Source organism: Chenopodium quinoa, unplaced genomic scaffold (genome assembly GCF_001683475.1).
Source record: "Chenopodium quinoa cultivar QQ74 unplaced genomic scaffold, ASM168347v1, whole genome shotgun sequence".
NCBI lineage: Eukaryota > Viridiplantae > Streptophyta > Magnoliopsida > Caryophyllales > Amaranthaceae > Chenopodium > Chenopodium quinoa.
The window spans coordinates 2,321,773-2,333,103 of record NW_018745170.1 but is presented as its reverse complement, the minus strand read 5'-3'; the positions used below and the strand labels follow the sequence as shown (position 1 = coordinate 2,333,103).

Below are 11,331 nucleotides of genomic sequence, written 5' to 3'. Positions count from 1 at the left end.
TTTTTATTTGTGTCATTTTTATCGGTAATATATGTCGTTAAATTATGTACGTTAGATGAAATAATTGTAACAAAACGCTAAAAATTTCGTAAATGTTTTTATTTATTTTAAAAAGCGGTGCAGTACTAAAAACCGATTACATTTGAAACGTCATGCATAATTAAAGTTAGGGAATAAAATAAACAAAACATTAAAAAAAATACGACTGCGAACGGAAAAGTAGGTAGGCCATAGTAGTTGGCCTTATTTAAGTCGTGCTAATTTTTCCCTAATTAGTTGGCCCGTATTGTAACCAAATATGTTCGACTAAATCACTTTTCAGAGATAGATGAGTTTCTCTATCACGGAGGGAAGCATTTCGTTGTAGAAATGAGTTAAAGTCAAAGTTGGTAGGTCGGCCTATGTTGAATTCAAACGGTGGCGTTGTAGACATTGATGCTGTTGGTAAATCTTGTTGATCTTCTTCGTAGAAGCTTCTCAGAACTTCGGCTCGAGTGTAGTTGTGGCGCTCATCTTCAACAATCATGTTGTGCATAATGATACATGCTTTCATTATGTCCCGCAGTATGTCCTCATCGTACGCCAGTGACGGTTTTCGTATTATTGCAAATCGAGCTTGCAAAACACCGAAAGCTCTTTCAACGTCCTTCCGAGCAGCAGCCTGGTGGTCAGCGAACATTTTATCCTTCTGAACTTGAGGGTGTGTGATACCTTGAATAAAAGTTGCCCACTTTGGATAAATGTCGTCGGCTAAGTAATAAGCCATGTTGTATTCATGGCCGTTAACTGTAAAGTTTACCGGAGGAGCTCGACCATGCAGAACCTCATCGAACACTGGTGAACGGTACAACACTTTAAGATCATTACAAGATCCGGAAATACCAAAGAAGGAATGCCAGATCCATAAATCCTAATCCGCAACAGCTTCTAGTATTAGCTTTGCTTTCTTATTTCTACCGGCGTACTGCGCTTTCCAAGTCGTTGGACAGTTCTTCCATTCCCAATGCATGTAATCAATGCTGCCTATCATGCCTGGAAAACCACGCAGTTCATTTTGATGCAGTATTCGGGCCAAATCATCAGTTGTAGGGTTTCGCAGGTACTCGGTTCCGAACTGATCAATGACCCCAGCACAAAAACGTTGAAGGGCAACTCGAGCGGTTGACTGACTGATTTGAACGTATTCATCCACGGCGTCTGCAACCAAGCCGTAGGCTAACATTCTTATCGCGACTATGCATTTTTGCAGAGGTGATAAGCCTAACCTTCCAGCTGCATCCCTACGCTGCTGGAAGTAAACATCACCTTCAACGACCTTGTTCATTATACGTAAAAACAAAGGTCGTTGCATTCGAAATCTTCTTCTAAATTGGTTGGTGTTGTACACAGGATTATCGGAAAAATAATCATTAAACAGTCTGGCATGTCCCATTTCCCTATCTCTTCTATTTGTAACCCATCTGGGTGTTTCCGTAGTGGGTTGGGATTGTGTTTGGGGCATGAGGAAAGTTGGGGGTTGGAATGTGAAGAGTTCATCAACGAGTTGATCATATTCTTCAATATTTGAAGAAGATGAACTTGAACTTGAACTTGATGATGGTTTGGAATACATCTTGTATTAATAATGTAACTTTCTGAATTGGTGTGGTTGTGGATATGTGTCATGCTTACTATATATAGCAAATATATCAAATGAATATGTGGTTGCAAATCTGAATGACCACACCAATTGAAGGAATCAAATTTTCAGCCACGGAATAGGTATACTATGCTAGTTGACAATGACAAATCTTGAGTGCAATTATGTCGGTAACAATGACAAAAAGTTAAAGTATTCTGACAAAGTGAATTCAGAAAAAAGTGACTACACAATGAAAAAAGTGAATGCAATTATGTCGGTAACGATGACAATTGAAATCAACTTGTTAAACAACTTGTCATTCAATATTGGAAAATCAGAATACAACTTGTAAAAAAAAATTAATATTTATCTGAACATCGGTAAAATACAGCAAAAATCTTCTTCTAATTTCGGAATATTTAGAAAAATAAAGAATATGGAGGATTTTTGTTATGTATGAAATTATGCCAAAATATACCAAAATGCATGTCTATTTATAGAGAATTAAATTTTATGACCATTGGTAATTTTTTTTTTAATAAATAGAATTTTCAGAAAATCAGATTTAATATATATAACCGTTGTGTAACGACTCTATTTTCTGATTGGTTAATTCGCTGCAGCCTGCCACGTGTTGCTTTCCCATTCGCCGAAGCTCTGCGCGTCAGTCCAGAAATACTTTTTTTTTTATTCTGATTTAAGTAAGGCCCACGCTTGCACTGTTCATCATAAATTCTGCCCAAGACTTGGGCATTTTAACACTTGCCCACGGGCTTTGTCATTTCAGCCCACCATTGTAACCCTTATTTCTCCTTTCTTGCTCACAAATATGCCGATGAGCATATTTTTAGCCCACCATTGGTAGAGCTCTAATAATTCATCATATTCACGACAATAATTGACCTTAAGTAAAAAAATTCGAAGTGATCTAAAACATAACGAGTAATACAAAATTTTTTAATAGATTAATGAGTGTAAACGATATAACTCCATTTCTTTGTTGTGGTAGTAAGTTTTTAATACATTCTACGAGTATATATAATCTAGAATATCTAATTTATGGCCAGGTTTTGAACAAGTTAGGATTTGTGATAAAGATTTTTTTTTCTTTTCAATTTGGGATTTTTTTTGGAAATCCTCGAGATGAACAATTTAATTGTGTGGAGTGTACAGTGTGCGTGATGCATTCATGTCCTATATGAACAATCTGCATCATGCCTAAAAAGTTGTATGTGTATGTGAAATCAAAAGAAAATGTTCGTCAACGAGATTTCTAACCAAATTATGTTACAACCAAGTTCACTTATATATGTATTACTCCCTCCTTTTTTTTTTAAGTGTATCAGTTTAATCAGCAGATAATTTTAAACAGTATCATAAAAATGAGGTTTGTTGGGGATTATAAATAATAAATACAGAGTAGTATAAACTAAACAGTTCCAAATAGACATCGAACATAATTAGTCTTATTATTTATAAAATAAACCATATATGAATAATAATTTCTAATATTATTCAAAAACAATTCCCTTTAAACATTAATTTGAGATAATTTGCACTTTCATGAAACACCCACAAAGGCTTAAAGCAATCCAGCATACCACAATTATTTAATTGTTTTTGTTAAACGTGAGAGCTAAGGATGCATCTTATCCTTAAGTACACAACAAGTATTTTTCAATAAAATACAGAATTTAGTAGACAAATGATTATTGAGCAAATTACAAAAAAATGATATGAGCTTTAAGATTTCATGAAACGTATACAAAGACTTAACTTAACCACTTATTTATTTACTCTAATAATATTTTTTTCTTAAAGGTGAATCTTATCCTTGAATACACCATAAAAAATTTAACTTTCTCAAAAATTTAGTTGTCAAATGATTATTGAGAAAATTATTTAAGCTTTAAACTGTTTATACTATTGACACGAACTTGACAATATGACATTTAGCACAAATTGTCCACTTTCTTACTAAAAACTATTTTTGACAAAATTAAAATACTCCATATTGTTGGGTGTAATCCTGAAGATTGTAAAAATAGTTGTCACACAGCACACTCACAAATTCTTGTATGAATGGTTAGCTATAAACACGTATTTTGGATGCACTTATAATTGATTGCTTGGAATATGTACTTTACAAGTGTACCCTAAAAGAACTTTCAGGTGATTATCTTATCAATTTGTCAATTGTAACTAAAAGGTATTTGAATTAGCCACCGCATCACAGCTCCAACACACATAGGGCCCTTCAACATAAAGTAAACTAAAAAAAAAAAAAAAGTAAGATAAAGGACCCTAGTGAATCGACACCTCTCACAGGTTTAACCAGTCCAACTCCGCAGGTCAACGCTTGAGAGTAGAGGGGAAGTAAGGAAATCCCCCTACTCCCAAGCATTTTGTAGTTAGTGGAACTCGAACGTGTGACCTCAAAATTACAAAGTGAGTTCCCCACTAACTCCACCAAGCTTTGCTTGGTATAATACAATGAAATAGAACGGGTGGAATTCTCAAGGGAGTATTACTATTATTTGTTGGTATATAATAAGGGTATAATGGTAATTTATTAAAATAGTAATAGGTGATGGGATCATATTTTATAAATTTATTAGTTATTTTAGTACCATTATAACAGGTTAATATCATTATACTATCAATGGCACGATTTCACAACCTAATAAAAGTAATAGTATATATATTAGTTTCAAAAGTATACCATTGTAACAATCTTTAACACTATTATAACCGTTTATAATACTATTCCACTATCGATGGTACATTTCGCAACTCATTGGTACCTTACGATATTACATGCTATGACGTATATAACTATACCACTTTATCACTTCCTCAACCAAGAGACATTGCCTTTGTTTTAATGAAATGTCCTGTCCTATGTCATTATTTGCATGCAGAGTACTCAACTTTATTTTTTTAGTAACAAGGACTCTGATTAGGGCTATATTTGGCAAAACTAACGGTAGCGATACCTTGTAGTGATCGAGTAGCAAGTATCTTTTAGAGTAGCGAGCTCGGAGCTAGTAAATGTCAATTAGTAGTGGATAGAGATTAGTTATGTTGTCAATATTAGTGGACCGTCTCAATCAAAAGCTTAAACTTATGATTGAGACCCAGGAATATGTTTTAATATATTCTATCCTCCCTCTCACACAAGAGCCCGTTAGACTTGAAGTGTAGATATAGCATGAGTCCTACATTTAGATTTAATTAAAAGGCCAAAAAAAAAAAAAAAGCCAAAATTCCCTAGGAAGATCAATACGAAACTAAGGAACTATGATTATGGAGTTAAACAAATCTACAAGACAAAGCTTACCCTAGGAATTTTACATGACACTTGTCTCTAAACTCATTTTTAATACTCCACATTTAAATTTAATTAAAAGACCAAAAAAAATAATAAAAAAAAAAAAAAAAAACCAAAATCCCTTCCCTTCTCTACAAACAAAGTTAGAACTAGAAGCCTCTTTATCCATTTTATTAACATGTGCAATGTAGAGGTGGCAGGGGCGGACCTTCTAAGGGGCGGGTAGGAGTCTGCCCCCTTAGAATTTGGCCCAATTTTTTTTTTTATTCAGTAAATTTAAAGAAAGACCCATTATTTTTTATAGGCAAGAAGGAAAGGAAGACCCACTTAATTAGAATGTAGCTTTTTACATCAAAATCCAAACTTACTTGATTTAGTTCTTATTTATTTACTTTATTATTATTTTTTATTTGGCACAAATTTCAGTGTCTATTATTTTAATTGATTGTTTCACACTACTTTCACAATATATCACATCAGTGTATTTCATTGTATAGTGCCCAACATCTCTCTAGACTTGTAAATACTAGAGTATTGTAGTACGAGATACAAGTACTCCTATTAGTTTTTTTTTTTTTTTTTTTTTTTTTTTTTTTTTTTTTTTGTTAAAAGTATTTGTTATTATCTATATCAAATTGTTTATTTTTTTATAGTTAAAAAAAATTAATGCTAATTATGTATATTATGCAAGTATTGATTTTACTTTTTTAAATTTGGGATAGTTAATTATTAGCTCCTTTTTTATCAATAAATACATTGCTTTAACTATTTATAATTTTTTAATTAATTATTAACAAAAGTTAGAATTAGTAAGGTTATTAATTTATTAGTACTTGTTGTCTATCTCTATATAAAGTTTAGATATTGGTTTATTTGGCCCCTCATAAGAAAGTTGTGATGATCCGTCACTGAGAGGTGGCAAGTGTCCCCACTACATGCCAACATATTAGTCCTCAAATTCTGTTTAATTGTTTGATTAAAATCCTTAATTAAATATTTTCAAGGTTAATGAAGGATTAATCCTATGCATATCTATCATGTCACACGTGCATGGTTGCTGACTGGTAGCCTGGTCTGGTAGGTGCTAGACTTAAAACTAATAGTAATTGATAGTAATACCTAATACGACCCCCTTCACATTTTTGGACGTCATGTCATTAACTAGGTCGTATATCTATACTAACATACTAGATAATACTCGAGTCATGCTCGGTTTTTTTAAATTATTGATACTTGAAATATAGAAGTTTATAGAGAAATATAAAGTATAATACAATAGTCAATTGTAATAATAGTATTAAAAAAAATTATATTGATAAATAAATATTATGAATTTCCTAGGCAAATTAATGCTTTCACAAAAAAAAAAAAAAAAAAAAAAAAGAATTTTAGGAGGGAAAATTCCCTTAAAAAAAAAATCCAATTTAGTATATGGAGTATTAGATTATATATAATATAATAATCTAAGGTTAAAATAATGATAAAAAAAATACTACTAAGGATATGATGTCAGCAATTGATTTAGACGAGAAATTTTTACCACAAGTTGACATGTGTACAATTTAGAGAAAGTATGATGTTAGAGGTTGTTATTTAATAAGGTTAAAGAGATTTGAACACCCAACCTCTTATAAGAAGTATGACTATTTAACCATCTAAACCAATTACCAACCATATTATCAATATGTAAAAAATAAAAGTATATAAGTGAAAAGCATAGGGTTCAATTTAAAAAAAATTTAAGATACTCAAAGAATAAACTCAATAAGTATTCAATGTAACTATTACCTCATACCTCCTGGGGACGAAAGGCCTGACAAATTCATCTATATAAGTATAATCCAAGAAAACTATAAAACAATAATATATAACGTATGACCCGGGGATTGCCCGAGTTAAACACTAGTTTATTTATTTATTTATTATTATAGATTAAAAGACGTTCCTAACAAAGTTTATGTGTCACGTAGAACTCCAAATCACCTATTCAATCTCTCATTATGCCATGTCACCTACTAAATCTCTCATTATGCCACACCTACTAAATCTCTCCTTATGCCACATCACCACCCAATCAACTTTAATCATTATGCCACATCACTATTACTCCCTATTAAAAATAAGGATAAAGAGATTCAAACATCCAACCTCTTATAGGAAAGATGGTAATTTAACCATCTAAGCAAATTAGCAACCATGTTATAAATATAAAAGTAAATGTATATAATTGCACATCACAATGATTATTAAAAAAAGGTAAAAAAAAAACACCAAAAATATTAAAAACATATAATCACAAGGTTTAATTAAAGTACAACCGGTGCAACGCCCGGACGACACACTAATTATTCATTATATATGAGCGACATTCTTAATTGAGGTGAGTTCCATTCTCTTAAAGTCCTAATTACTCTTACAATTTGTGATTGATTTCCCTATCCTTACCTTGTTAAAAGTTTAACCAAACTTTTATTAATAGTGTTGTGCCAACTATATCCTTTAAAATGTCTAACTATATATATATATATATATATATATATATATATATATATATATATATATATATATATATATATATATATGCAAATCACATGTGTAACATTTTTTTTTCCTTTTGTTTTAACCATCATAGCTTTTTGGCTTTTTTTTTTTTTTTTTTTTTTTTGGTTTTTTCTTCCCTACCTTTTAAAAAGTTTGAGATAACTCTTATAAATAGTGTTTTGATAATTATACCCTTTAAAATTAAAGTTGTGTATAAGGAGAAATAATTTGATAATGTTTTTTTCATTAATTTCAAAGTATCGTACAAAGATATATTTATAGGAGTACAAGAGAAATAGGATATGCACAAGAAACAAAAGATATGTACAAGATCTTGGATAATATTCTTAAGCTAACAATAATTATCCTATGCTTGCTGTACTACACCGTAACTCAAGGATTGGTGAGATTCAATTCTTATCACGCCCCCTCAAAACGGGCTGTAGAAAGGATAGACCGATTTTGTTGACTAGAGTTGTGAATGTCAACCTTGGCAGTGGTTTGGTTAGGACATCAGCCAATTGATCTTTCGTGGAAATGTATGCTACACGCAGCTTGTCAGCTTGTACATTCTCTCGGACAAAATGATAGTCTAAGGCGAGGTGTTTCATACGAGAATGGAAAACAGGATTAGCACAGACATATGTAGCACCTGCATTGTCACAGTAAACAACCGGAGTGGATGTTAGGGGATGCCGAAGCTCATAGAGCAAGTTTCGAATCCATAGTATCTCAGCAGATGCAGCAGCTACGGCCCTATACTCAGCCTCTGTAGATGATTTTGCACGTGTTTTCTGTTTCCTTGACGACCATGAGATTGGATTCTTTCCAAGATAGACAATGTAGGCCGTAGTAGAAATATAGTCATCTACATCTCTTGCCCAGTCAGCATCAGAGAATGCATGGAGTGTTTGCGGTGAATTTTTGTGTATGACAATTCCCATGTGAGAAGTGCCATTGAGGTAACGAAGAAGACGATGAAGCGATTGCATGTGTAAAGCAGTAGGGGCGTGCATATATTGGGCTAATTTATTTACTGAGAAGGCAACATCGGGGCGAGTGAGACTTAGATATTGAAGACTCCCAATTAGCGCACGATATTGAACAGGATCCGAGAGTGGTTTTCCTGTGGTAGTGAGTGGAGGGTGAACAACCAAAGGTGTGGAGGTGGGTTTGGAGTGTTCCATGTTTGCTTTGGACAATATGTCGTTTATGTAACAGGTTTAGCTCAAGAAGAGGCCTTGGGTGTGAGGGAGAACCTCGACACCTAGGAAGTAAGATAAGACTCCAAGATCTTTTAGGGAGAAGCGAGATGACAAGGTGGTGATGAAGGTTTCAAGAAATTGAGGGTTATTGCTAGTGAGGATTATATCATCGACATACACAAGAAGATATACTGTGGCATTTTCTGTAAAGAGGGTGAATAGGGATGAGTCTGAGATGGCATTGCGGAAGCCTATTTGAAGAAGATGATGACGGAGTTCGGTGTACCAAGCTCGTGGAGCTTGTTTTAAACCGTATAGGGCTTTGTTGAGCTTACAAACATGAGTGGGAGATTTAGGGTTGACAAAGCCTGGTGGTTGAACAGTGTAGACGTCATCAGTAAGGGTGCCTTGGAGAAAGGCATTGTTGATGTCTAGTTGGCGTAACGGCCAACCGTGAGAGACGGCTAGGGACAGGACAAGACGAACTGTGGTGGGTTTGATTACGGGGCTGAACGTTTCATCGTAGTCAATGCCTACACGCTGCGTGAAGCCACGAGCCACTAGGCGAGCTTTGTGTTGGGTGATGGCACCATGTTTGTCATGTTTAATGCGAAACACCCATTTACACCCTACTACATTTTGGGAGGGGGAGGAAGGCACCAAGGGACCACGTATTGTTTTTCAACAGTGCGTGGATTTCGGTTTCCATGGCCTTTCGCCAAACCGACCTCTTGAGCGCTTGAGTAATGTTCTTCGGAATTGAGGTATCATGCACCTCGACATTGAGATTAAGTTTGTGGATGGGTTTAGTTATGCCATGTTGTAGGCGCGTAGCCATTCTTGTGGTAGTTTGTGGAGGGTTGTGAGTTGGTTGAGGAGATGAGTTTGGAGGGGATGAGGTGGATGAAGGAGGGTTCGAGACATGAGAAGGTGGTGTGGATGGGGTTGGGGTTGAGTGCGTGGAGGGGTGTAAAGGAGAAGAGGAAGAAACAGGGGGAGGGGTAGGTTGCGGGATTAGAGTGGGAACGGAGAGAGGTGCCCATTGATCAAGTGTGGATGAAAGATCATAAGTGTTGTGGCCGAGAGTGGTGTAGGGAAAAATTGATTCATTAAATTGCACATGGCGAGAGACATAGATACGCTTTGTGGTTGGCTCGAGGTAATAGTAAGCACTCTGCGAGGGGAGTAGCCAATGAAGATAAATGGCTTGGATTTTGGTTGGAGTTTGTGAGTATTATAAGGTTTGAGCCAAGGGTAGCAAAGACACCCAAAGCTACGTAATTTTATGTAATTTGGTGCTTGGCCGAAAAGCTTGAAGTAGGGGGAGACATTTCCAAGAGAGGGAGTAGGCAGCCTATTGATGAGATAGGCTGCGGTAGTCGCAGCATTAGACCAAAATTGGAAGGGCATGCTGGCGTGGGAGAGGAGGGAAAGAAAGGTCTCGACAATGTGCCGATGGCGACGCTCAGATAGGCCATTATGTTCAGGTGTATGTGGTGGTGTAGTGAGTTGGGATACACCATCGATAGTGAGAAAATTGCGAAGAGTGAGATACTCTCCACCATTATCAGAATAGAGAGTTTTAAGCGGAAGTTGAAAATATTTTTCAACAAGTGCCTTGAAGCGAAGAAAGATAGCTTTTGTATCTGACTTTTGTTTTAGGTTGTAAAGCCAGATATACTTAGAATAGTGATCAACAAAGATTAGGTAATATTTGAAATTATCATGTGAATAGACAGGTGATGTCCACAAGTCTGTGTAAACAAATTCAAGTGGAGCATTGGAAGTAATAGAAGAGCTAGAGAAAGGAAGTTTATGACTTTTATTACAAGCACATGAATTACAATCTAGAATGGAAAGACTTGATACATTTAATTTATTTTCCGAAATAAGAAGATTAAAAACTTTTCTAGATGGATGCCCTAATCTATGATGCCACGCTATTGAGGAGATTGTGCTTGTGTATACTGAAGGAGAAGATGAGGAAAACTCATAGATGCCACGATTAGTTGTCCCTTGAAATAGCACTTTCGCCGTTGAAAGGTCCTTCAAGAAAAATGAGTTAGATGAGAATGAGATAGCAATATTATTGTCAAGACAAAGTTGAGACAAAGAGATGATATTTTTAGTAATTGAAGGAACAACTAAGACATTAGAGAGTTTAAGAGAGGAGAAAGAGCAAGAACCAATGTGAGTAATGGGTAGACCCTTACCATCACCCACTATTAATTCTTCTGTGCCATCATATGGGGCATGAAGGGCAAGATTGTTTAAGTCATTCGTGACGTGATGAGATGCCCCACTATCTAGGAGCCATGGAGTTGAGGGAGTGGAAGATATCATAGAGGTATTAGCTTGAGGTTGTGAGGAGGGGTTGGATTGAGAGGAGGCAGTGAAGCGTGGGGGAGGTGGAGATGCCGTAGGGAACTGCTTAGTGAAAAGAGGGCAGCGAGCTACGACATGGCCTTGTTCACGACACCATTGGAATTTGCCAAGGAAAGGGCATGAGGGCTTAGATGAGCGAGATGACGGAGTGGGCAGCAGCCCTTTGGTGGACTGGGGGGGCTGAGGTCGAGAAATTGACTTGGTGTAGGCAGGAAAAGCCGTGGCTGGAAGTGAAGATTCAGAGCTTG

At 35.5% G+C, this 11,331-nt stretch overlaps 1 protein-coding gene across 1 annotated transcript; it reads right to left on the bottom strand.

Annotated features, from left to right (window-relative positions):
* Window positions 1–268: 268 nt before the first annotated feature.
* Window positions 269–1,612, bottom strand: LOC110710242. Its single transcript, XM_021888516.1, has 2 exons — window positions 971–1,612; window positions 269–874 (listed from the first exon to the last, which is right to left on the bottom strand). Exons 1-2 carry the CDS (start codon window positions 1,610–1,612, stop codon window positions 269–271), a joined length of 1,248 nt encoding a protein of 415 aa, XP_021744208.1.
* Between the last annotated feature and the right edge of the window lie 9,719 nt (window positions 1,613–11,331).

What these genes read in the sequence shown, in the direction of transcription:
- LOC110710242 (XM_021888516.1), bottom strand. Translation starts at nt 1,612, where the DNA reads ATGTATTCCAAACCATCATCAAGTTCAAGTTCAAGTTCATCTTCTTCA. An exon ending in ACTGTCCAACGACTTGGAAA is followed by an intron (nt 875 to 970) that starts GCGCAGTACGCC and finishes TTTGGTATTTCC; the next exon opens with GGATCTTGTAATGATCTTAA.